At 43.7% G+C, this 26,835-nt stretch overlaps 3 protein-coding genes across 6 annotated transcripts in view; 2 read left to right on the forward strand and 1 right to left on the reverse strand.

The window, feature by feature from the left end:
• MNAT1 (MNAT1 component of CDK activating kinase) overlaps positions 1 to 5,037 on the forward strand; it is a 117,877-nt gene extending 112,840 nt beyond the window's left edge. For both annotated transcript variants that reach the window (XM_053980322.1, XM_053980323.1), the window contains exon 8: positions 3,852 to 5,037. In XM_053980322.1, the coding sequence (XP_053836297.1) occupies positions 3,852 to 3,972 (121 nt within the window). In that variant the 3' untranslated portion in view covers positions 3,973 to 5,037. The remainder of the gene's footprint in view (positions 1 to 3,851) is intronic.
• A 1,977-nt stretch (positions 5,038 to 7,014) lies between these two features.
• Positions 7,015 to 13,619, reverse strand: TRMT5 (tRNA methyltransferase 5). 3 transcript variants are annotated; one of them, XM_053980308.1, is made up of 6 exons: positions 13,097 to 13,444; positions 12,875 to 13,004; positions 10,839 to 11,488; positions 10,424 to 10,548; positions 8,310 to 8,964; positions 7,015 to 7,300 (listed from the first exon to the last, which is right to left on the reverse strand). In XM_053980308.1, exons 3-6 carry the CDS (start codon positions 11,395 to 11,397, stop codon positions 7,236 to 7,238), a joined length of 1,404 nt encoding a protein of 467 aa, XP_053836283.1. In that variant the 5' UTR covers positions 11,398 to 11,488; positions 12,875 to 13,004; positions 13,097 to 13,444; the 3' UTR covers positions 7,015 to 7,235. The 3 variants fall into 3 exon arrangements, with proteins under 3 accessions (XP_053836283.1, XP_053836281.1, XP_053836282.1); XM_053980306.1 differs by lacking the exons at positions 12,875 to 13,004; positions 13,097 to 13,444 and adding an exon at positions 13,561 to 13,619; XM_053980307.1 differs by having other exon boundaries at positions 12,875 to 13,444.
• A 147-nt stretch (positions 13,620 to 13,766) lies between these two features.
• The window catches only part of SLC38A6 (solute carrier family 38 member 6), a 38,141-nt gene continuing 25,072 nt past the window's right edge, over positions 13,767 to 26,835 (forward strand). Inside the window, exons 1-5 of the mRNA XM_053980309.1 lie at positions 13,767 to 13,931; positions 14,456 to 14,577; positions 15,292 to 15,365; positions 19,429 to 19,481; positions 22,377 to 22,416. Coding sequence (XP_053836284.1) covers positions 13,776 to 13,931; positions 14,456 to 14,577; positions 15,292 to 15,365; positions 19,429 to 19,481; positions 22,377 to 22,416 — 445 coding nt within the window. The 5' untranslated portion in view covers positions 13,767 to 13,775. The remainder of the gene's footprint in view (positions 13,932 to 14,455; positions 14,578 to 15,291; positions 15,366 to 19,428; positions 19,482 to 22,376; positions 22,417 to 26,835) is intronic.

Here is a 26,835-nt window from a genome sequence, read left to right on the forward strand (position 1 = left end):
TTTATGTCTTGGATACTGCAGATAATCAGATGAGCAGTAAATCTACTCTGTGGAATAGAATTAAATTATTTCTTTTTTTTCCCCTGTCAAACAACTTGTGAATGATTTTTCATTTCTTCACTCCCATAAAATACATAATAGGTAAAAAAAAATCTGTATGCCAAATACACAGTTATTCCATATGTATCTCTAAGTGCTGCATCTGCAGAAAAACTCCTGGGAGTGTATTTATCTCGGGTAGCAGGAAAAATTGTGTGACATAATCCCTAGCACTGGTACTGTCAGTTGGGTGTGTGAAGGGACATATTATGGGGTGGTTTGAGCTTGTTGGTTGTATGTTTGGCTCTTTTTGTTTGTTTAGGTGGGGGTTTTTAAGCTTTGTTTGGTTTGTGGTTGGTGTTTATTTTAGCCAGGTTTGATCGTGCTGTTTTTCCATTCTCTCTGATTGTTTCTGACATCTTTCCTGAATTTCTCTGTAGCAAGACCACCCTGCTGGGCGGTGAGGGGATATTTGCCAGTGGCCCTGGGTGTTGCTGAGCTGCTGTTGGGTCCTCTGGCTCTCAGCAGCAGCAGCAGTGCCAGGGGCACTGGCGCTCCTGGGAAGGCACAGGGGGATTGCATCCTCTGCCATGCTGAGCCCATGTAGCGCTCCACAGTCCTGGCCTGTCCTGCTGAAGCGGTTGTGACACAGCCTTGGGAAAAGAGAAAACACAAAGGAAACCCCCTCCCAGGAACAGCCAGCTTGATTCTGAGCCTCCACAGCGAGTGTGAATTACAGGAGGGTTTTTTTTTTTTGGTTTTTTTTTTCCTCCCACCCCCTCCAGGGTGATGAGAAACTGAAGGTCAGGAATGAGCCCCCCAAGGCTCATGAAGAACAAAATACGAAGTGTTTTAACTGACGTGAAAGCTTAATGGGGAAGATCAACATCCAACGGCTGCAACCAAGGAAAGGGGGCTTGTTTGGGCACAGCCTGAAGCAGAGCACAGGCATTGCTGGGAATGGGAAGTGTGAAATGGTGGGGCAGGGAGCACACAGCCCTTTAGCCCTGCTCAAAAATAATAGTGCAGGCTTTTTTTAACTTCAGAGTTTAGTCTGCCCTCAGTAAAAACAAGTTACATTAAAAAATTGTGCACCAGAAAAAGCAAACCTCTTTTTCCTGGTTTCTGCTTATAAGATTTACAGGTACTTAAAATAAACCTATGAAAAACAGACCCAGTGTGCTGGAATTTGCTAACTAGTGAGAGCAATTACCTCCAGGTCCCAAGACCTAACGGAGCTCGGCTTTTTGGAAATAAAACTTGGCAAGCGCTTCTTCCTGCTGCTGTTGTAAAGGTGTACATGAAAAGATGTGCTGACCTCTGCCAGAAACCCCAGGAATCCAGTTCAGAGAGATTCTCCTGTGGAGGGGATGGCTGGAATCAGGCAGCACAGATGGGGACCGGTGTGGAAAAGCCGGCGAAAAGCATTCGCTTCTCATTGTGTGGCTTCAGCGTGGCAGGTTCTTTGCAATTGCCTGGTGGACCACAGTAATTAAATGGGTCAAGAGCAGTAAGTTCAGATACTTAACAAGAAAATAAAGACCTCACTTGACAGCCAGCAGCGGCCCTGCTCGTTTCACAGGAGTAAGGAGAATTAGAGCAGGTTGTGCAGTAAAAGTCGATGGGAGCCTTTTTGGCAATGATTTTGTCTTGCTTCAGAGATCACCTCCCAATTAACTGCAAGTGCTACAGTGGCTGGAAGTCAGGTTGTCTTATGAAACTAACACTTCAATTTCGGATGTCCTAGAAAAAGGGAAACAATAGGCTCTGTTTTTCTCCTTTCAGTGATATATAAGTAAGGGAAGATAAGAAAAGTAATGAGAAAGACACAAGGAACCTTTGTTAATATTGAAATGTAAAATACTCCCATTTTCACTGGACTGTTTCATGCATGAGGGGAAAATGAAATTGTGCAATTAAATAAATATGATAGAAGTGAAATCCAAGATGGGAACTGATTTTTATAAGACTTTCTGTTTTGGAGGGTAGAGGTAGTTTCACACCAGCGTTCTGAAGGAAATTATTTGTTGTTGTCAGTGCCCATCGTTCCTGGCTGGGGAAAGGAGCTCCTGTTTCCCACAGCAGTTTTAAAAGGCCTTTGGGAAGGATGAGATCTTCCTCTTAAAATATTAAGGGACAAGTAACAAGAATGTTAAAAAAAAAAAAAAATTAAAACCCATAAAATGTGTTCTGCCACAAACCAAGAGCTCTCTGCAGACCACCTCCCCTTGCAGATTAAGAGATGGGACCAGCTTTGTTGCTGTGTTTGTAGATTCTTTTGGACTGAGTACTACTAAAAGGGTTTATTTTATTATTACTCTGTGCTCTCCTGCCTGTGTCTGTGCTGATGGGAGTGAGGGCAGTCTGGCAGTGAGGGCCAGATTCTGTCACAGCTTGGTGCAAAACACCTCAACTCAGTCACAGGAGGTAAATTCAGTCTCAGCTTCAGCATCTCACCAAGAATATCTCAGAAACATTGCTCATGTCTGTGCATTGTGGTTATTAGGTGCGAGAAATACAGTTTTTAAAATTGTAATTAATCATTACTCAGTAATCTCTTTCTCTATGCTTTTATGGCATCAATGGGTATGACTGTTTATTATGTCTTACCTATAAAATCTGACCTGTTTTATATACTCTTTATGGAAACAGTGTACAGTCATAAATTAAAAGATGCAACTGTTTTGGATATTTTACTGGTGGTCCTGTATTTTGCTGCCAAAAGTGCAGCTGTTTTAGGTTTCTTGGGATAACATTATAAAAGGCTGTGTGCGTTTTGCAAGTTTATGCTTGGATTGCCAAGCCAGAGGTGGAATGACTCAACCTTCCCAGGAGCAACATGTACCAAGTGAGGAATCAAAACAGCGGCTGAAGCGCCCCTGTGGAAAGCACTTGGTGTTTATGGGGTTGTGTCTGATGGTCAGGATTGGAGATGGTTCTCGTGCTGGTGCTGCTGGGCTGTGGATCTGTCTGTTTGATGGGGTTTTGGTGCAAAACTGGTGAAGAATCTCTGTTGTACTTGTCTCATGGGGTGCAAGAGCCGTGGGGTTACAGTGTGGGATGAAGCCATCCTTTAGCAGGAGCTCTCAGCGTGTGTGGCTGGGGTGGAGCCCTTGGAAGGAGCCAAGGGGAGCCAAGAGTGGCAGTGCCAGCCCAGGCAGCGTGTTTGTGTTTCCATGTCAACTCCTGCTTCCATGTCAACTCGTGTTTCCACGTCAGTTCAACGCTCTGGAAGGTTTGGGGTAGAATTAGACAGCTCTGAAAATGGGTAATGATGCTTAATTAATGGGGAAGTTTAGAACCTTCTTCAGCCAAAATGATGGTGGCCTCCCACAGATCTAATTCCCAGGGTCAGTGGGCTCCAGGCACAGGTAGCAAGCAAAGGAAGCTCAGCCCTGTGGTCATCAGAGCAACCGGCACAGTCAGTTTGGAGGAGTGTCTGGCATTAAGTGACAGAGCTGAAACCCTCCTGTTCCTGTGGGAGTGCAGGAAGGCTTCTGGTGGTGTCCTTGCCTTGGCAGGACCTGTGGGAGTGGGGAAATGAGCCACCCCCAGAGCGAGCACAGAGAACACAAACCCCTGGGTGCCCTTAACCCTGTGCCACCAGAGCGCTGGTTGGGGCAGCCTGGCTGAAGGAGCTTTAATTCATTGCTTTAACTCACAGAAGTTTTATCCTGATGTGTCCAGCGGGCAGTGGGCAGCTCCATCTCCTTGCTTCTCCTAAAAAGTAGCCTCAACCTCGCTGTCCTGTGAACTGCAGGGGTGTTTGGTGTGTTTCCTCTGCTCTGAAATGACGCTGCTCTTTGCTGCAGGTACCTCACACACGTTCGAGCCGCCTCTCCGCAGGACCTGGCTGGGGGCTACACGTCCTCCCTGGCTTGTCACCGGGCCCTGCAGGACGCTTTCAGCGGGCTCTTCTGGCACCCCAGCTAGCCAGGGAGCACCAGCCTGTGACCAAGGGACACCCAGCGGGGCGAGGAGCCACCCAAGGCAGCACAGGCGGGGCAGGATCGCTGCCGTCTGCAGGGGCCGGGCTGCACTCGCTGCTCTGCGCACCCCTCTGCTGCAAAACCAGCTGCATTTAAGTGTTAAAGGGAAACCAAACCCCCTCTGCACCAGAGCTTTGTAAAATGGTAGATACATTCTTGTGGAGGGGGAAACTCGTTAGTCATGTGGCACTTTGCTGAGGGAGGCTGAAGCAATAAGCCACATCTAATGGAAGATGTGAATAACTCAGCTGTGTATGTTTGAGGCTTAAAGAAATACACTTGTAAATTTTTTTTAAAATAAAGCCAGACTTTATTAAAGTTTGTGGTTTTACTCTTATTGCAGGGTTTTATTTGCACAAGTATTTAAATGCCATTTTGATTATAACATTTAGTGTCAATATTCAAGCCTGCATTTTCTTCCCATAAAACTAGTTTTCCCAGTTTAGACAAGTGGGTTTTTCCTCCTGCCAGCTGGATGAGACAAGAAACTCTGGAAATATGCTGACACAACTCTTGTGTGGGATCCTTCCTCTGTGTGTCACTTGGTTCTTACCTTTCCTTGGAAAAAACCCTTTAGCTCAAGGTCTTTCAGCTGAGGTGCTCTAGAAGCAATCTAAGAAACCTCCATACATGGCAAAGTCACTGTCATAGTCAAAATTGTGGGGTTCCCTTTTGGGGTTTGTTTGTTTGTTTTGCTTTTGTATGTTTGCTTTTTCCCTGTTTATCTCCATTTGCAACTTTTCTGTCATAAACTCAGGAGTTTTTTAGGTGGGAACATCCCTTTGGCTTTGGGGATGATCCCTACCACCTGATATGATCCTTTTTGTATTCCTTACCTGCTCCTTGTAATGGAGCCTTGACCAACTGCAGGAGGTGGGAAGCTGCTCGGGACAGCCACCTTGGGCCATGTTTTATGGGCCACCTGCTCACAGATGTTAATCCTGCTCTGAGGAGTGCACTAGATGGATGTATTTTTTCTATACCGTAATAAAGAGATGAATGAGATGTATTCTAGACTTGGTGTTTTCTTATTAGAGAAAATGGGAGGAGACAGCAAAATTTCCATTGCCCTTTGAAATCCCCTTGGTTGTGCCCAGAACAGCTGCTGACAAGGAATGTTACAGGAGGCAGAGGTAAGGAGATCAGATCCTTCCCTCCTCTGCTCCCCTCCCCTCTGCTCACCCAGACTGGCAAAGATGCACCTCACCAATGCTCTCTTTATACTCACTTTGTACAGCCCCAGGTCATGCCCTAATGAATGCAGAACTGCATATGCATATTAATATTTATAATTTCAATACACTCATTAACTTGTGTGTAGCGTGGCCATTATTTTTTATGCCATTTCTTGTACACAGAACTGGCAAGTGCACAGAGAGCTGGAAAACCCCTGGTTATGAGCATAGTGATGTATCTGCTGGACTGGTATCTAAACTGAAGCTATGCTGCTGGAATGACACTGGCATTCAGTCCTTCAGGGAAAAAAAAAAACTTCTACCACTTCAAATCCTTCCCTGCCCTGGGACACTGTAGTGGAAAATCAGAGTTAGGTATTTTACAGGCTTGGCCCAGAAATGGTGATCAAAGCCTGGTTTGGGTTGGTGCAGTGGTGCCAAGCCCTAAATTGGGGCTGTGAAGCAATGTGAAGTCACAGGGACTCGCAATCTGTGTCAGGCAGGGATCCCAGGGTGGCTGCACCATTCCAGAGTGGTGGAGGGCCTTATCACTCCAGCAGTGTTTGTGGGGGGCCCCAGAGAACAGGAGCTGCCTTCAGATGTTTATGGAAAGGGGGAGGGCAGCAGCTGGACAGCAGCAGAGGTGTCAGGAAATGGGACAGGCAGCGCAGCAGCAGCGGGGCCGGGGCAGAATCCCCGCACAGCCGTGCCTGGGAGGAGAGCACTGGCAGGCTGGGGCTGCAGGAACTGCTCTTAAAGGCCTGAGCAGGAGTGCTCGGGCTCAGTGCAGGCCAGGGAGGAATCAGGATAGCCGGGTGAGCCAGGACAGCCTCCCTGGGGATTGACAAATGAGATCCTGCAGGAAGCCGGCTGCGAGGGCTCGCTCCAAACACCGGCTGCACGGCCAAGGCAAGGAAAGGCCGTCACACGGAGCCACCAGCAAAACAAATCCGTGGCCCTTGGTGGTGTTTGGGTGAGAACCAAAAATGCAGTGGGCTGCAGGCTCAGGGCTGGAGCCACAGCAGCAGGGCCAGGAGGGTGACAGACATCTGGTTGCTGGGCGTGAGCTCAGAGCTTGGGCTGAGGGAAAATATCTGAAACCGAGAGGGCGAGCCGAGTTCTCTGGCCAAATAAACTATTTGTGGTTGACATTGCCCAACAATAGTTTGGATGGGTAAGAAAAGGAAATCAAAGGCAGAGGCTTTTCAAATCCCTGCAGAATACAAGCAGCCAGCCAGAAAGATCATCCAGGGACTGCAGCAGGGGAGCAGGCAGAGGTGGGGAGAGCTGGAGAGGGCAGAGGCACAAAAGCCACAGGAGGACACGGTTTCAGGAGGACAGAACTGTTTTTCAGGTGCTGGTTTCAGCCTGGAACTGCAATGCAAGCATAAACTTCATCTGCAAATGTGCAAAAGACATTAAAGTCTTTCTGGCTCTAACCGTGAGCAAACACAAAGTTAAGAGTCAACTAATCCCTAACTAAATCTTGGTGTTAAAAAGAATTTTTTAATCAAAACCTCAGGATGTTGAGCTATCAGGCCCTTTTGGTATCTCAGGTTAAGCTTTTGAAAGGTTACCTTGCTTACACAAGAGCTGTTTGTACATCTGCTAACCATAATCCAATATTCTGAAACCAGAACATCTGTCGGGGAGAATCCAGGGCAGGGGTTATATCAGTCACCTTCCTAGACCTGACAAGACATAAAAGTCTGTTCTCCCCACAACTTGCACATCACCAAAATGCTACAGCACAAAACTACCCCAGGCCCTGCCACTGAGTTAGCGCAGGGCATGAAACAATAGAGAGCAGGGAAGTACCAAAACAAATTTATTATAAGAGAATAACATTTTAATTTTTTGTAGTAGCAATTCCAATCAATCCCACAATGAGAAGAAAAGGTGACTGCAGGAAGCAAGGCTCCCAAAAGAAACTCCATAGGAACTCAGGTCTGCTCCTTACTACTCAAGGGGTAAACAGAGACACCCCAAATATCCTTTACACAAACTAAGATAGTCACCATAGGTCTGGTCTTCAACTCAGTGCCTTCTCTTCCGAAGAATCTTGGCTGGTACACAGACGTTTCGAGGCTGGTTTTGCTGGAAAAGGTTAGAAGAAGTAAATTATTTAATGTACAGTAAACAGACTGACCTACCACAAGGTCTGGAAAAGGGAGATCTGTTAAGGGATTTAACAGGAAGAGATGAGAGTTCAAATTGGGATTAACAGTCACAAATGAAAACTCTTAGAGCAATAATGGGGGGTCTTTACTGAATGCCAAAACAGACTCTCCAAAAACCTCTATGGAGCTACGTTTGGACCTACATTTCAGAGCTACCCAACAACAGCATAAAAATCAGTTTCATGGCATTAAAGCTTAAAAAAAACCTCCTTTCCCTGCAACTGCAGGGAAACTGCAGATGAGAGGCTCCCTCTGCTCCCTTTGTCATGTAGTGCAAAGCCCAAGGTCACTGAAACCAACCAGTTTCTTCAATGAGCAATTATAAATAAAAAAAGAAAACCCCACCACCAACCAAGTTCAGCCCTGAAGATCACTAAGGGTATCTGTGTCTCAGTTAAACTCAATCAGGTACAGAACCTGATTCTGCTGATGAGCTGACTCCAGACCTCACTGAGTCTGTATGAGCATAAGGAGAAGGTCAGAGCTGGGACCAGTCCCTTGGAAGTGCACTGATCTGGGCAAAAGCGCAGAGATGTGTGCTTGGCATTAGATCACAGAGCCACTGAATATCCTGCACTGGAAGGGCCCACAAGGATCACCGAGTCCCCATCCTTCCTCAGCCTCAACCTGAGGCATAAAGGTCTGGTTTATGGCCTGTGGGGTGATCCTGTCCAGTCCACCATATTTCTGGGGAGGCTCATGCTGGGATCAGAGGAGCAGGCTGCTGTTAGCAAAGCAAGGAAGCCCTGCAGCTGCTGCACACGTGCAGGCGCTGGGTCCTGCCGGCCACCTCTGCGCTCAGTGCCACATCCACACCGCTGTCACATGCCTGTAGTGGCCCTTGGGGCTGACCAGGTGGGACCAGCCTGAGGCAGCACAAGGTGTAGTCTGAAATCCCAATGCCACATGGGAGGTTTGCTCCTTACCTTCATCAGGGCAGGGCCTCTTGTAGAGCACATCTGCTGGGATCTGGAAACTGAGGCACAGCATCTCCTTGTTGGGTGCCACGTTCCTGACCGGGAAAGTGGAACAGCGTCCGGCCAAGGAGGTTCCCAGCGTAGCTTCCGCTCGCTCCTGAATGTCTCTGGCTGGGTTGCTGTGTTTGGAGAACCCATAGCAGTGCACAGTGGGAAGGCCAGCAGGGCTGCAGGGCTCCCCGACCAAGAGATGCCTGAAAACATCCAGAAACTCCACAGCCAGAGCTGGCAAATTCATCACTATGTGGAAGGCGGTTTTCTGTCCTTCCCTCAGGAGCGGGAGCTCTTTGCTGAGCTCCTCCCTCACCGGCCCCCGCAGGAAGTCCCTGCCGTCCATGTTGAACGCCTTCACCTTGGTGTCCACTTTGTTGAGCTTGCAGTTGTGCAGGAGCCAGGTGTAGGACTCGGGGTTGAGGTCGTTGGCGAACACTCGGCACTTTCTCTTGGCCGCTGGGATGGCGAAAGGCCCGATGCCAGCGAAGACGTCGAAGAGAACATCGCCGGCCCTCAGCAGCTCCACTATACGGCCGTGCTCAGTGGACAGGCGCGGGTTCCAGTACACTTTGGAAAAGTCCAGTTCATAGGCAATGTTATTTTCTTTGACCTGGAAGTCCAAAACATTTGCTTAAGCCTCTGTGCTCAAATGCCAGGCAGATTTAAGCATTATCATTAATTAAGAAAATTAAAAAACGAGGTGCCTTATCGAAAGGTAACATGTACATCAGCATTGTCCCACTGGTAGCATATGTGAATCTTAAATAAACAGATCAGCTAAGCAATCAAATAAACAGATCTTAAATCTTTAACACATCAACTCATCAGAAACAGCTATGTCCCCAAGTGTCAATCCCAATGGCTGACTCTATACAGGTCTCAATCACCAGGTGGAAATAAAGCAGCAACTTAAAATGACTCTAAAAAATCGGATGGTTTTCAAGAGCTTTGTGGCTGGCTGACAACTCCTTTATTGAAAGCAGACCTTGGAAAGATGCCTCAAGCCCTCCTTTGTGGAGTGCACACAGTAAATAAGTGTCTGAGAATGATAGGCCCAAGAACAGGAACCGTCAGCCAAATTCAAAGCCACTGGGAGCCAGTTCTGCAGCTTGAAAAATACTGTATTTCATCTCCCAAGGTGACAGAGTCTGGAAGCTGATCCAAACCCAAGCTTTGGGATGACCACTATCTCAAGAACAAACCTGAAAAGGAAGAGTATTTATTCAGATGAGAATGGGATGGAAGATAATACTCTCTTTGCACCAGCACGTGGAATTGTCCGATTCCAAAATACAGCAACTTGGGATCCAGATCACAACATCGTTTGCTTTGCCAGCAAGAAACACCCTGAAGTGTCTCTGCACTCCTGGACGCAGCTCCATGGTGTGCCAGGTGTGTGGTGACACCATCTGCATAATACTCAGTTGTCACTGCTGCCTTGACAATCCAACGGCCTTCTCTCTGCATGAACAGGGTGTTCCACCAAGCTATTCAACTTTTTATTTGGTAATCTCATGTTTTCTCCTTTGAAAGTATAAAGCTGCTAACAGATAAGAGAAAATATTTTTGTGGAAGCAGTGGCCAAGTTTCCATCTACAGACAAAAAACCCTATGCGGAGAACACTTGGCAGTTACACAGTGATTACACCTGATAAATGTCAGAGCAGAGGAGACAGGAGGTTTGTCTTGCTGCTGACAGGAGAGGAAAAAGGCAAAGGCAAAATGTTGCCTAAGTTGCAAAGTCGGTGAGATAGAAATTTCTGTACTGGCCACTGTACCAGGCTTGGTGAAATTAGGATACTGGATTTTCTTAGATCAAATCCACATCATTGAATCCAGGCTGTGAACTTGGAAGAATACACGCCTTCCTGATCCCTGTGGCTGAGTTTGCTCTTGGCAGACCAGGACAAAGGCATGCAGAAGTAACAGCTAACCCTTAGGCTCAGGTGTCAGGAAAGGCACTGTGCAAAGGAATGGCCTCAGCAACATCCCTGCATCACAGCTCTCCAGAAGGTTCCTTTGGGTTTTAGCACTTTAAATTTAAAATACCAGGGGGGAAAGGCCTGTACCTTGGTCACCAGGTTGTTCTCTCCAGCAAGCACTTCCATTTCAAAATTCCTGTACGTGCTGTCGATAATATTGGTTTTATTCACTACACAGGTGACTCCCGGATTCTTGTCCATTATAACCTGGCCTGAAAGAGAGGGTGGGAGATAGTTATAGTTAAGGGACCATGACCTTTTCATGTTTTGCAACAACAAACCTGCTGTTAACAGGTAAATCAACAAAAGTAAGTGTGTGTTGGAACCTCTCTCTAATGACTGAGGGCTGCAGCTGTGCCCTTTCCAAGGCACACACCTCACCCTGGCCCAGGGCTCAGTGCAGTGAGAGCACCACTGTGAGAGGAGAGCTGTGCCCCTCAGCACAGCAACTTTGTAACAATATACAAACGACACAGACACCTTCCCGAGCTGTTTCACCTACCAATCAAGTGTCTGTAGGGCAGCTGGTGATCCCTGAGGTTCAAATGAGCAATGTGGCCAACACGGCTGAATCCAGAGGTGACCTCCTGACCTTCGGGAAGGACAGCTCGCAGGATCTCCTCCGACTTGAAATTCTCATAGCTCAGCTCCAGGTGGTACTTGGACACCTCAGGATGGACATTGAGCTGTTTTAGGGCCTGCTGCTCTGACTCTCCTAATGAGAATTCCGGTACTTTATGAGGATCCAGGATAACAAATCTACTGTCCTCATCCTCTGGATCCTCCACCACCCGCTTGAGGCCGGGGCGCTGCAGTACTGATTGTTTTAGGGACTTCAGCACACTATGCACAATTTCCTTCTTGACTTTAAGAGCTGGAACAACCACTGTCCTTTTGAAAGCCTCTCTGTTGAGCAGCGTCATCCCACGCACTCCAGGATGTGGCAAATACAGTTCTGGATTCGTTTTATCCTCCATGGTTTCGGGCATTGTGAAGAAAGTATTTTTTTTAACTACTACAAAGAGCCCAGGTATTCTGCCAGAATGTTGTGCCAATAGCATCCAAACTGCTGGAAATGATGTATTTGATGCAGCTGTCCTAAAATGATTAGTTTTCAGTAGTTTGGCACAGTATCCCAATCTCCACAAAGTCCTAGAAGAGAAATTATTCATTTTATAGACATTATGTAATCATTCCATTTAAAAGGCTGCAAATCACATGGATTTGCTGTTCTCTTAAACCAGAATTTCCATCTGTACCAAACAATCCACAATAGCTCAGTAAAGCTCTTTATTATGAAATATATGCTGCAAATTTGTTATTTTGCAAATGTGCTTTTAGACTCAAACATTAACTGACTTCAAGCAGCGAGATAATCCCCTCCTGCCAAAAAACAATGACCTCTCTTTGTTCTAATAAATGTGATATTAATCTCAGTAAGCCAAATGGAAAGATTTCTACTGTCTTGATCCTACTCCTGTTGGATCCCTCTTGTGTCTGGTAAAATTCATTACCAAGCAGTGGTTGCTAGAAAACAGATATTAGTAACAGTGGTCATGATCACTCTTTGGTGATTTCTGCCTCCCAGGCCCCAGTGTTAGAGGTTCCATGCTCTGTACAAACTTTGCTCCGTGAGGTGCATGCCAGAAAGGTCATTAATTAAATGCAATGTCCCCCATAAGGTCCAGAGGAGCACCACTAATGTCTGCTCCTGCCACTGAGCCCTGGTTCATCCACGGGATGGAAACTTGCAAAGCGGCTTTACACTTCTCTAAATGGTTTCCTCCACTTGAGGCAGACCAGAAGGGCCCAATTTTCAGCCTTGGCACTGGCTGCTCCAAGGCAGGAACCAATGGTTTAGATGGTGCTGGAGGCTGGCATTGCTCCTGACTTTTGTAAAAGCTTGTTTTGAGGGAGAGGCTCTGCCAGGAAACTGGCTCTGTTGCCTGCCTCCCTCTGTGGCAAGCACATTCTTCTCTCTCTCAGGATTTTTTCATAGAGGAGCACAGAGAGAAGAAAGAAAAAAACAATTTCTATTTCTGCTCCTTGTTTTTCCCATGTGGAATGTGTTTGGAGAATTGTTTACCTGGGGTGATTGCTTGATTGGGTTCTGGTGAGGATTGTTTGAGCCTGATGGCCAATCCAATCCACCTGTGTCTGGACTCTCGACAGAGGGTCAGGAGTTGTGAGTTAGATATGATAGAAAAGTAGGTATGTAGTTTTAGTATCTCCTTTAAATAGTATATTAATGTATTATAACATAGTTATAATAAAGAAATCATTCAGCCTTCTGAACTGGAGTCAGACATCATTTCTTCCCAGCGGGTTCACCTGCATTTACAGTATCCCTCAGCCCTGCCCCTCTCCAGGGTAACAACAGGCTGTGTGCTCTGTCCTTCACAAACCTGCTGTGCCCAAACCCTGCCAAAGCCGCTCCTGCTCCCATCCCCTGTCCCGCCCAAATCCCAGCTCCTCACCAGACTCCCTACACCTCCCAGGCCGCCCACTCCCCTAAGCCAGGGCTTTGGCAGAGCACACCTCCTTCCGAAAGACACACTGCATTCCCCACGCCTGCTGCACAGGAGAAATCCTCATCCGGAGGCCTGAGCATCCCCGTGCTTTTCCTGGCGTGGAAAGGGGTGCTGTGGTTCTCAGAGACTCGAATCGGCTGGAACAGATTTCTGGGATCATCGAGTCGAACTGTGACCGAACACCCACCACCCTGGCGCGGGGTGCCTCACCCCGTCTTTCCTTAAACACCTCCAGGACGCTGACTCCAGCATTTTGCCCGACATCGTTCCAATGTCTGATCACCCTTTCTGTGACGAAATTCTTTCTCGTGTCCAGACTAAGCCTTCCCTGGCGCAACTCGGGGCCACGTCCTCTCATCCTGTCGCTTCTCGGTACTGGATTAAACCCACAAGATAAAGCCGCCCGCAACGCTGGATCTGGCTGGAGGCCACTGCCGCCACCTTCCCAAGGCGCCTATGGAGAGCCACCATCCTTTCCCTCAGCACCACGATCCCCGATTATCCCGTTCTTCCCTCAGCACCGCGATCCCCGATTATCCCGTTCTCCCCTCAGCACCGCAATCCCCGATTATCCCGTTCTTCCCTCAGCACCACGATCTCCGATTATCCCGTTTTTCCCCCAGCACCACGATCCCCGATTATCCCGTTCTCCCCTCAGGGAATTCTCCCTTCCCCCCCCGCCCCCTCCCTCACCTCATGCCGGGCCCCGCGCGCCGCGCGCGCGCGTCATCGCCGCTGCGCCGGGCTGGGCGGGGCCGGGGCAGTGACCACGCCTACAGTGCCACGCCCCTCTATGGCCCCTCAGCGGGGCGGGCGCGGGGCGCAAAGGCCCCGCCTCTCGCGCGTGGCCACGCCCACGATATGCCACGCCCCCCAGTTGGCCCGGCGCTCGGCGGGCGCGGGGGGCGATGGCGGCGGCGCCGCCTTGGGGGTCCGGGCGGGCCCGGCCCCTGCCCGCCCGCGGCTGGTACCTCTCCGCCCGCGAGCGGCGGGAGGAGGACGAGGAGGAGGAGGAGGAGGAGGACCGGGAGACCGCCCCGCTGCTGCCGCCGCCGCCGGGCAGCGTGCGTGTGAAGGGCGGCGGGGAGGGAGCGCCCTGAGGGGGCTGCGCTGGGTGCTGAGGAGAAGCTCGGGGAGCGCGGGTTCAAAGGCCGGGCCGGACGGGGCTGTGCGGGACGGCCCCGGGGAGGGGATAATCACCTGGAGCGGGGGGGGATGAGCCTCTGGTCCCATCGCTGCTGCTGATCCCTTCGACTCCCCGCTTGCTGAGCGCTTGGAAGTGCAGCCGTGGGCCCCCCCTCGTTGCGAGCACGCAGGCAGAGCCTGCTCCGAGCCTGAATCTTGCTCTGCTCGTTCTGCGCTCTGCGTTCGCTGGGCTCGAAGGCTGTGGGCGTCTTGAGATGCTTACGGGGCGGCATCGTGAGTGCGCAAGGATTTGCGTCTTTTTAGAATGAGAAGTGAGATTTTAGATTAAAGAAGGAGAAGTTGACTGTTGCCCCCCTCCCTTGAATTTCATTTCAGGAAAGATCAAAAGACCTCTTTCACTAATTGTGCTTTTTTTTTTTTTTTTTCCCTGTCCTTTTCACAGAGTTCTTCAAGTCGTGGTTCTTCCTTTGCTTTCTCAGTGTTTAACTTAATGAATGCAATCATGGGCAGTGGGATACTTGGCTTATCCTATGCCATGGCCAACACAGGGATCATGGGGTTTAGGTAAGTTTTCAGGTTTTACATATACTCATTTTTAAACTCCCCTTGTAGGTTTAAATTGAACAAGACTTGATTACTGAGACTCATGTGCAGATCTGAGGAAGAAATAAATATATTGTGCCTTTCAGAATTGTTGATTAAGATCTTCCCCTTTTTGATTTAGTCTTTCAGATCTGGCCTAACATAAATCCTACCCAGACGTTGCATTAAATTGCCACAGGGTGGCAATTTCTTGGCCATTACTCCTGATAGATTGATATTTTCCTTTCAAAACTCTGATCTCCTTTAGCTCCAGGAATGGGCCTTGTGGAATAGGATGGATATGTGGCTGAAAACTTGTGAATCAAGTGAATCAACTTGTGCTTTTGTTTGCACTTTTGCTTGTTGCAAATGCTAACCTGTGGGTGATGGGGCCAAAGTCACTGGAATTGTCACTTTGACCATTTCCTAAGCATTGGTTTCTCTTCACTGGGGGATGTGTGTTTGTGTATATGTGCACACACAAACTCCGTGGTTATGGCCATTCTGTAATCCACACATCAGGGCAACTTGGCAAGTATTGGGAAGATCCAGAGACCACGTGAACCATAGTCAGCAGATAAAAGCCATAAAATGAGGAAATCTTGTAGCTTAATTCTTGCAAGAGAAGCACTCTTAAAGCTCGAAAGTGCATTGTATTGTAAAAGTGCTTAATTGTGAATATTTTGTGGTTTCTAGTATCTTGCTGCTGATTGTTGCCAGCCTTGCTTCTTACTCTGTGTTTCTTCTGCTCAGTATGTGCACTCAGACTGGTAAGTGAAAAGGATTTATCTAACAGTGAGCTCTGAAATACTTCCTCACTTTTATCACAGAGACATGACCCAGTATAAAGATTGTAATTAACAGTGGTGTCTGATTGACTGACCTTGAAATATTTAATGTTTTTAACAATTAAAATCTGCAATTTAAAAACAGGATTTTGAGTCTTTTTATGCAAAGCCAATCCCAAACTGCCTGGTTTCTCTTTTTTTTTTTTTTCCAAATGCCTCTCTTATCTTTCCAGAGAGATCCTGTATTTCTGCAGCAAAATTATTTTGGTGCTGGCTGAACTTCACTACTTCATTGTGTGCTTTTGCTTTCAGTGAATGCTTAAGAGCAATAAAATAGCAGCCTTTCATTCTCCTAGGAGTAGTACATATGTTTTTGTCCATGGTTTGAAATGGATACCTTTCAGGTTTTTCAATCCTATTGGATTATCATTATTCTCATGGTGCTTTATAGATGCAGCTTATAGAGCATTTTTGATGCTGAATGAGAAGTCATGTTGCAGCCCTTGGAAACTGCACTGCTTTGAGACACTTCAAACAGTCCATTCTAATACCTGCAGTCAAATCTGCTCATGTTTTAATTCTTGGATCTTTTAATTGCTGCTGAAACAACTGAGTCCTGCCTTGACTTCTCATACACGAAGATCATGTTACAGCAGGCAGTCTCCCTGCTTATTGTTTCCCTCTCATCTGTTTCCCTTCTTTTTTTGAAGGTGGTGGGAGAAAGCTTCTGCCTCTTTCCTCCTTGGCTTTGTTTTCTTTAGCTGCCTTTGGTCTCTCAGATGATTGCTTCCTGATTCTTCTTAGATCTGCTGCTCCTGTCCCCACCTGTTGAGTGGTCTTCTTCATACATTCTTAAAAAACACCCCTCAGAGGTAGGCTTACTTTTATGGTTGGTATTATTGGCAGCTTGGTGATTTGGGATTAAGTCTTTGGTAATTTTTTTCTCCTTTTGGAGTGCTGCTTATTAGAAATTAATCAGGACCTGAAACATGAAGCTAGAGAGGTACATGAGAAGCAAAAAAAACAAAAAAAGGGGAGACTTCAGGTAATTTTAATGGCCTTTTTAGCCTCTTACTTCAGGCTGAAAAGTTCTGTATTTTATGGGCATTAAGTGGCATTAAGCTGTCATTTAGTAAAAAAATAATTAAAGAGATTATTGCAAAAGAATTATGATGAGGGGGAGAGCTAAGGATTTAATTTCATTGAAGTAAGAAGAGTTTGGATGTTCTGAACTCAGAGGCCTGATATGCAAGAAGGGTTTAACTCCTCAGTTCTTGTCCAAAGGCAACAATCCATCTCAGGAAAACATTTTTGAAATGCATACAGCTGAAGTGTCAGGATGAAGAATTTCTCTTGTCTGAAACTAATAATTACTTATCACCTAATGCTGGCAGGTAGGACTTGCACCAGAACTATGTCTGGATAAGTTTGCTGGATTTATGAACTTTTGTGTTTTGGTTTTTTAAAATAAGATTTGAGATTATATTTCCTGTAATTCCTGTCAAATACTGAAATAATTAAATGTTAGATAGCATTCCAAGTTTTTACTTGGAACACTGTCTTTAAAAGTAGGAAATACAACCTTTGTACCTTGACAAAGTAAAATCTCTGTACGTGTTTGATTCCAAAGTACTTAATTAAACATTTTCTTTAAAAATCTTGATAAATTTGTAAACGGTTTTAGACTATTAAACGTAATCCATGGGAAAAAATTGGAAGGAAATGTTAGTATTTTTATATTAAGAACAAGCTAGAAAAATTTAAAGGGTGGCGAAGATAAACTGTTGAAAGTGTTTTATAAACTATTATTTAGGAAAGAGATGACCTATAAAACACCTTCTGAAAAGAAAGCACTAATACTAATTCCATTTTAAACAGAGGCCAGGATTTATTAAGCACAGGCATTTTATTTGCAGCTCAAAAATAAAGAAGTGTCTTCAGTTACTCATTTATGTTGGTCTGGACTTTGACAAAATCAAGTGATTTGTGTAGACCAAAAGGCTTAGCAAAAAAAATATTCCCAAGTGTCAGGTGTTGAGATTGGTTTAGTCAGTGTTTGTCCTGGTGTTAATTCAGTGTGACCTGTGTTGTTTTGGGCTGATAAAGGCTCAGCTTACTCTGTAAAGCAGAGGAATTGGGAATTTAAGTGGGATGCACTTTGAAGTTTTGTGGCTGTTTTTTCCTTCATTTTAGAGGTTAGTCACAAATATTGCTGGTACTATATTGGCCCTTCACATTTAAAGGGATAATTTCCATGGAATGTTAATAACATGATAAAAAATAAGCTAATCGGGCAGAACTTAATTATCTCTATCTAAATTGCAAATATTTTGTTCCATATATTCTTGAAATTACAGAAGTAATGTGATCAAGTAATAGGACTTCCCAGTGTTCACAGGACTAAACTGATTACAGAAACAGTTACTACAGAAAATACTCTAAGGTTTCATATTGCTCTTTTGGAATTGTGTGGAAAATTTTGTTCTCTTTGCTCATAACTCCTCATACATGTGTGCTGTATATTTATTACCATGTCGTAAAAACAACTTGCTCCTAAATATGTTTACTATTTTACTGATATTTTTTTTAGTGGCAATGAAGTTGGCTACCTAAAATGCTTTTTTTTTTTCCCCCCTTGTGATCAGCTACTTTATAAATGGGAATTAGGAAAAACACAGGGTAAAATCTAGTAAGACATATTTTGTTTAATTATATTTGTTAGAGATAGTTCCAGGTTTATGCTGAGCACTGACTCTGGCTCATTTAATTTTTAAATTTCATTTATATTGTCATAGTGTGCTGGTGTCTGTAGTAGAGCAGAATGGGAAACACTGCCCTCGAGAAAACCATATGAGAAAATGTATGAAGTTTTGTTGGGTTTGGTTTCTGTTTGTTTTTGTTCAGCTCTTTTCCCCTCTGGGGCACTGATCTGATTGTGTGCAGAAGTTCAGTGAAATAAAACCACCTAATCTTGGGCAAGTGTGAGGCTCCAGTGCTGTCATCTGATCTCTCTGAGGTGCCTGTGTCTCCCATGCCTTGTGTCATTTACTTCAGAGGATGGGGCTTCACTCAGGTGTGAAAAGCTCAGCTTGCACAGCTGGGCCCTCAATTAAGATGTGACAGGAGCAGTGTTGTACCAAACAGAACCAAGGAAGAGAAACCAAGTGTCCTGACAACAGAATTACGTGGGTTTGAGATTCATTTTACCCTCTGAGGCATTCACAGCTCTTTTGTTAGATCCCAAGAAATGAGTGGTGTTTCTCAGAAAACTTTCATCTTTTTGATACTGCTTGAGTTTCTAATAACAAAATACAGAGTAATAAGGAAAGGCTTTAATATGACTTCCTTCTCTCTGAGAAGGGATTGAGTTACCAGCAATAATAGAAGTGAGCTTCAGCTAAAACCCAGCAAAATTATACAGGAAACCACAGGCTGTTTTCATGTAATTATGTAAGTTGGGTGCAGGTAAGGGCAGGATTTTTGTTTTGCTTTGGGTTTTCTTTTGGGTTTTTTTAATAATAGATTTCAACCAAAGAAGGTGTTTACCTTCTGCTCTCTTGAAAATATATAGGGCCTAGTTCTTAAAAGCTGAAAAGATGATAATGTTTATATTTGTAGAAAGATGAAAATGTATCCTCTGTTGTCATCCTAATTTAAAAAAACCTGCCTTTTAAAGAAATAAAATACAGAAATATCTTGTATCTCATTGCTAATGCTAATTTCATAATTCATCACCCACAAAGAAAATCTTTGGGAGAAGGCAATTTGCCATTAACGTACTAGTATTATATTTTAAATATTGCAACTACAAGTACTAAATTGAGTTTCTGAAGAGTCTCTGAATGTTTGAGCATAGAGCTCTATTTTGTAGCAGGACTACTCGTGTATATAAAAGCTATTTTGTAAGTAAAAAGATACTATGAAATATTCTTTTAATTCTGAATTTTATTAATTTAAAAAGGGGAAAAAGGGCCAAGAAGAGAGCTTTCAAGCTTTTCAAGTTAGAGATATTTTAGCTCTTTTCTTTTTTTCCCCTTGCCAACAGCTGTCACTTCTTATGAAGACCTTGGCCTTTTTGCATTTGGATCAGCTGGAAGGGTAAGCATTCATTTTTAACTGTTTTCTTGGTCTCATGCTTCTGATATGCAAATGTTCTTTGCATAGTAAAGAGATATAAATGAAATTAATAGTCTTTTACTGACACCATAGTATGCTGAAAAATCCCTTACAGCCTGAAGCTTTTCACTTGGTTTCAGTTTGTGTGTCTGCTCTGTGGAAGCCCAACTTCAGTTAAATTTACACTCCTTAAATGCAAGATTTTGTGCTGCATTCCTGTCAGAGTGCTCATTTTCAGTTGTCTGTGCCAATCTGCTCACTGGCATTGTTGTCAGGTTGGCTCAAGGTTCAGATTTGATACAGTCCTACCTCTGTTGTAAGTGTTAAGAGACAGGTACGTGATGGATTTGCTCTTGGTGTTTCAGCATTTCATAGGGATCTAAGATAAGGGATGGCTTTTCATGTCATTTCCACAATAGGAACAGCTAAGAGTACATATAATGCATGTTACTTGTTTCCTTTTGTTTAGTAAGCTCTTCACATTAATGTTTCTTATTTGTTTTATCTCATGATTATAAAAACCCCACCAAACCCCCTAAAAACCAAACCAACAAAAGCAACCAAACAAAACCACCATCAAACCTAAACATTTCTGATACAAGAGTAATGAAAATGTTAGCTATTATTTTTTTTGTACTGAGTTCTGAAGCTCTCTTTCCTAGCAGTGATGTTATGCAGTAACAGTGGGTGCACAGGAAATACTGCCTGAGAATACTGCACATTTAATGTTATGAATTCTGTGCTCTGTGTTCCACTTACACCTTACTGAGAACAGGCTGTTACCACACATGAGTGTGATTTTAATGTTTTACTGAAACAGTGCAGACTTTTTAAAATTAGTTTGGCTTAACAGGCTAGAGACTGCTTTCTTATATCTAAATGTCAGTGAGAATTAAACCTGAGCTGTCAGGTGTTGTTAAGGCTTCCATTGGCATTAATAAGCAGATGAGTGTAGTCTGAGGATCAATATTTATTGACCAAATTAATAAGTGATCGACCTCAAGTGATAATAAACCTTGATAATAGCAAGGAATAAGACATAGCTATTTTTTACAGGAGTTGTTCTGTGCACATTAACCATGAGCCATTACTGACAAAAGTCATAGAAATGTGGAGCTTAAGAAGAATCTAAAATGTGACTTGCTCTGTCTTTGCCCTGAAGCAGGGCTGAACATACATAAACCATTCTTGGCAGATGCTTGTCTAATCTGTTATTTAAAAGCTTAAGTGAAGGAGATTTCACAGCTTCACATCATAGTCAACATGTGTATTTTTTAAAAAAATCTTCTTAATATACTGTTTCATTATTTGCAGTTTAAGTAATCAGTGCTGAAAATTGTCTGGCCTTTTATTTTCAGTGTGCATGGAGAGCACTGGAATATTTCTGTGTTGGGAAGCTGTTCTTTTGATAAAATAATCAAAGTTCACCAAGCTTTCCTGGTGAACTGATGTTTTCTGGAGCAGTTGTCTTTGTTGCTGAAGCATCTTTGATATTTATACACTTTTCTTTAAACTTGCCTGCAAGACAGGCTTTGCTGCTTCTGAGTGTGTTATCTCAGACTGTTTTCTCTTTGCAATCCAGTAACTCTTTAAGTCTTGTATTTGAGGTCTGCTTCCTGAATGCCTTGCTTTGCTTCTAACTGATCTTGTTGATTTTTAGGCTTTTCTACTTCACCACAACCATTCTGAATTCTCATCTATCCCTGAATAGTTCTCATGTCAGTCAGGCACAGATGACTTTTTTTTTTTTTCTTTTTTCTCTGCAGCAGTACTTACTTCTCCCTCACACATAGGGGATGATACTGCCAGGCCACTGTAGAACCTTGCTTGAACTGGCAGCTTAGTTTGAGTAAACTACTGGTTAACTACTCTTGAAGTAGAGCAATTACTCAACCTGCTGATTTCCTTTCAAATGTATTTTTCTGAGATTTGTAAGAATGGAAATATTCTGCTGTTGGAAGATTGCTGATTCTCCCTTTCCAAAGGTGTGAACTATTTGTTTCCATCTATGGCAAATTCCAAGATACAATTTTTCTTTCCTTTCCTTGGTGAGTTTTGAACTGACTTTCAATTAATTTTAAATCTGAAATTATTTTTTTCAAAAAGCCAAATTTGTACTTCTTCTCATTACTGCAGCTTATTTTTTTTCCAAGTTGACTTAATGGCAGCACTCATTTAGGAAATGTCCTATATCAAGAAGAGCAGTAGGCAGAAAGAAAACTGAAGCTCATGATATCTTGGAGCTAAACTCAAAAGAATACATTGGAAAAACTTCATAGCCACTTTTATGGTTTTTTCAGTTGGAAATTATTTTTTTTTTATTCAGACAAGTTTTTTAATTGCCTGTGATCATTTTTGCTTCCATATCAGTCCAGTATGAATAATCACAAGTGCTAAGGAAAAGTCTATCTGGTTTACAAGTTTTAAAAAGCAATGACATTCCTGACAGTCAAAAATATTCTGGAGTAAGGAGGTCCACTTGAACTTGTACAAATCTCTGCTGTCTGTCTTTTCAGAGATAAATGATAATTTTCATTTGTGTTCACCTGATATCAGTTAGAATGCACTTATGTTTTCAGTGATTTAAAAACCTTCTCTTGTGCACAACAGGCTTCACTGTATAATTACTCTTGCTTTGTTTCAGAATAAAAATATGATATTTTCAGGAAGAATTTTTGTTTCCATGTTCATTTTAGATTGTGCTGGTATCCATGTGTTAAACTCCTCGCTAAAGAGAAGATTCCCTTCCTTTCAGGACTTGTTATCACTGCTACATCTGGTGTGTTTAAAATAATACACATGTGGTTTATGCCTGCTGTAGACATGTGATTTTAGTTATCCTTCTTACCCTTTCTAAAGAAATCAATTTTTTTATAGGTCCTTGTTGCAACTACAATAATTATCCAGAATATTGGAGGTAAGAGACTTCATATGCTCAATAATAAATCTTTGCCAGGCTTCAAAGCTCCACGAGCACCAAAATAATTAAAGTGTTTTTAAGAAACTGATTAAAAGGACAGAAAACTTAAGGGAAGGACTTCTGTGATGGTGCTGAGCAGAAGGGCTGTAGTTGTGGGATAGATGGGAGAATTCTGGGGATTGGATTCTCTGCCTGTTGCTGCATCCCAGGATGTGGAGCACATCCTTTAGAGCTGCACTGCTCATTGAAAGGAGCTCAAGGAAGCAGCATCTCCTCTCTGCTGTCCTGTACATTTGTATCTGGTAGCTGCATTTTATCAGATCATGTGTTTTGTGTTTTGCTTTTGGAACCTGCTGATGCATTTTAGTGATTTGTGCAGCAAGTGAATGTTTACTTAGCCATGATGTTTCATATGTTTTGCATTAATGGGAGCTTTCTTTTTTTAGCTCAGTAACTTATTTTTGGGGGAGTTTATCTTCCTGACTTACATCACTGGGCTGTCCACTTCTACTGTTCATTATTTTGTCTTCTTGGTACATGGCATAACACTCCCTGTTTTTCTACTTGGACTTGTACTCAGGTTTGTTCACACACTTGACAGTCACTAAGTATTTAGAAATTATTTGTGTGAAAGTAGAACAGTTTGAAGTCTAATAGAAAAATTTTAATTTTTATTTTGTTGTAAATGTTTTCTTTTAAATGAGGGAATTATCTGAAAGCTCCCTCCTTTGTTCCCTACCACCATGGGATACCCATGTTCACATACATCAATAGAAGGAAACAGCATTCCAGTGCTGTTCTCCTTTCCTTTAAGATTACCTGTCAAGTCCAGATAATGCAATGATTGCTGTTTTTTGTCACTGTGTAAGCACCTAGAACTAGACAAAATAACTGTGCTTTCAGGACAAAATTGGAATATTTTCTTACATATAAAAGTTCAAATATAATCAAAGCTACCCAAATGAAATGGCTGTAAAAATCCAAGCATTAATTTTAGGCAGGAGTGACCATAGCACCTCCAAGATTAAGGACTGTTTATTCATACAGGTTTTAGAGGATATTCTGTAGCAATGAACAAATCTTTTAATTTCCTTTCCCATTTGAGTGGACCTCTAAATAAACAGTACAAGAGAAGGAGGGATACATAGAGCAGGTTCTGGAGATTCTGTGTTCATGTACAAGATTTTCTTGTCAAAGGAAATACGACTCTCATTTCTTCCTCATCACAGTTCATAACTTCCTCTGTGCCATCCTTAATAAAATTCAGCTCAGTAACTCTAGAGCCCCAAACCATTGCATGCTGGATGCTGCAGTCCAAGTCCCCCACGTCAGGACCAGCTCTGAAGGTCACTGTGCTGCAGGCTGACAGGCTCCTAAAAAAAATAAGATATGAAAAATTCTTTTCACTTCTCACACAGCTTTGACTCTTTAAAAACTTCATGGAAATAAAAGATTTTTTCTTGTCTTTCTGGTCCTTCTGCAGATTTTACATGGGAAAAGTGTGGAGTGTAGTTTGTCCTGAATGGGATCCATGCTGGAATTAAGTGTAAAACCTGGGCTCTGCCTGTCATGCTGGTTTGCTGTGTTCCCCTCTTTCTGTTTTTCTGTCTGGCTGAAGGAACCAGGAGCACAGTGCCTGTTGGGCAGACATCCAGACTCTGTCAACATCTTTGATTTCAGAGGAAGGCTAAAAATAAAATTGTTTTGTGTTACCTCTTCCATCATCAGACCTGGGTGCGTTGCATCATACGGTATTTTATTTCAGAAGATATTAGAGAGCATGAGATAATGAAAGATGGCTTGTGATTAAGCAACTTTACCAGGTTTATTGTCACTATCTGCATCTAGTCTGGGCTTTTTTTAAAGTTTGTTCTGATCCCTTCTAAAAATAGCCTAATTGCAGAAGTGATTTATGTTAATTTGTGGTGGAGAGAGCATTTTAGTAATAATTTTAATAGTTACGCTTTCCAATTTGTCATCTTTGTGTCTTTTTAAAAGAAAGCTTAATGTGCAAATTTGAATTTGACATTCTAATTGCATACATTCAGGGATTTGTGTAGATAGGGGAATTGATTTTTTCTATTACCAGGATACCCAAGGGAAAAAAATAAACATTTTTGTACAGTTGCAGGAAAGCATTGATTGGTCAAATTAATGTTCAAGTTTTCAAGTACATTGTTTGGAACTTTAACATGCATCTCTAACATGAGTATTCAACTTTTCCTGCAGATTTTTAATTGTCCCTTGGAAGGCATTTAGTTAATCCACATAATACCAGTCAAATACCAAAATCCATTAGAGTACCAAGATTAACTAAGGATGCACCAGGATACTGAGTTAACTTTTCAATATCCAAATGTAAATTAGGGTCATTTTAATACCCTAACTCAAAAGACTTTATAGAATATGTAGAGCTTAGAGTGACTAAACTTAGAGAACATTTGCCTTGCTTTCCTTATAATGAGTATGTTCTTGTTCTTGAAATATAGGTATTTGTTAATAAAGGAAAACAAAAGGTTGGATGGGATGGCCAGTGCTACTAATTTTTACATCCCATTTCTGTTTTTTTGACCCAATCCAGCAGCCCTTTCATGTAAACAGTCATGTGAACTGCCTTGTTCTTGACAGGGCTGCTTGGTGTGTGGGTGCAAAGAGCACATGAAAAAGGGAACTGTCAAATTGCACTTCCCAGGCTGCTCAGGTTTGTTCATCAACCCTTTCCTGTCACACACATCTTTCTCTGGAGTGATCTTCCCTATGTCCGTTTCTCACCTGCTGTGAAGAAGAGGATCTTGAAGGGTCCCTGATGGTGTCAGGTGCCCTCAGAGAAGGGAGAGAGCCCTTGAGGAATTGCAGGCCTGGAGGCACACAAGGAGAGAGGCAGGCTGCTGTCGGAAATGCTGAGTTCCATGGCTCTGCTGGCTCTCCATGTCATCCTCCCCAGGAGCAGCTGGAGTTGGATGGATTCCCTGCTATTGTTTAATAGTGTTGTGCTTCTAGGAAGTGATGGATGAGGCACAGTGGGCCAAAGCTGTGGCTGGGAATCACACAGCCCTTCCCTCTCCCCGCCAGGGAAGTTTTGTGAGATTCCTAGGAGCTTTCTGAAGCAGGGGAGGAAGGAGGACAGCAATTTCTCCGTCTAGAATTGTCCTTTTTGTGGGTATGACTGAAAAAGAGGACAGTCTGCAGCCATGTACCCAAGAGAAAATCTTTAGGACTCCTAAAGCCTGTATAATAAAGTTAGAGAAGGGCTGATTTTTAGCAAGGCTGGTGGAAAAATGGAGACAAACACAATAAAGTATTGCACAAGAGCAGCTCTCAGCCCCTTGCCAGCACTAAGAAATGCCAGCACTGAGGTCTAGCAGGAAGCATGTGGAGTTTTCCAGCAGCATGCTTCCCAGGCTGGAGCTGCCATCAGCTGAAGGTCACTGCTGGCTGAGATATGGCAGGCCCAGAGGGCCTGGTGGCTGTGATGCCCACAAACATCAGTCCAGACTGCTGAGAACAGGAGTTTAATCATTCAAAATTTATTAACAGTGTGATTAATGCTGTAGTACCATCATGGAGCTTAGGTAGTCTCTGTGAGGATTTTTGCAATATATATTTTTTTTCAATTTCTTCAGATAACCTGCCTTGGCTTGTCCCGAAGTTGCCATTGCATTCTTTGGAATGAAACTTTCCAGACAGCTATCTTACTTTTACAAAGAATTACTTATTTTCTCATATAAATATGGTTTAATTCAATGTAATTTCTATAACTGGTGCTTTTTGCGTTTTGTTTCCATATTCTGGAGATAAGGTGTCCTCAAAGGTACACACTTTTCTTCTTTGTAAGAATCAGTGATGAGGAAAAAAGCTCGTTCTGTGTCCCTGGAGGGATTTTTATCCTCGGCACTGCCTGAATGCTGCAGGCAGTGACTGGAAGCGACAGGATTCTTTCCAATGGGTGATGCTGCTCTGTAGATTTTATGTATTTATGTTAATACAGTCAAGGTGACAGACAATACACAGAGACCCTGCTGTGAGTGTAAGACACACTAAATAAGTATTTACAATCGCGTGGTCCGTGTTTTTCAAGCTTCCCGGAATCAATGGAGAGGCGTAGCCGCTGTGCAAAGCAGATATTTCAAAAAAGCAGCACCACCCTCTGCTGGCCTGGGCTGCCTTCCCGGGAGAGCTGCCGGCAGCCCGGCGCCTCGGGAGCCCCCAGCTTCTCCTGCTGGGTTCCACATCCCCTCCTCTTTGTTTTCCCGAGGTAAACAGTGAACTATTTAACTTAGCTCCCCCCTATGTAAATATATATTTATATATATGTGTGCTTTCTGTAAGTGCCTCCTTAGAGATGCTGTGCAGAGACTAATAAACTCCTCTTTTTATTAAGCTAAACCCCTCTTTTTATCAAGCTAAAGGACATTT

Source organism: Vidua macroura, chromosome 6 (genome assembly GCF_024509145.1).
Source record: "Vidua macroura isolate BioBank_ID:100142 chromosome 6, ASM2450914v1, whole genome shotgun sequence".
Classification (NCBI taxonomy): domain Eukaryota; kingdom Metazoa; phylum Chordata; class Aves; order Passeriformes; family Viduidae; genus Vidua; species Vidua macroura.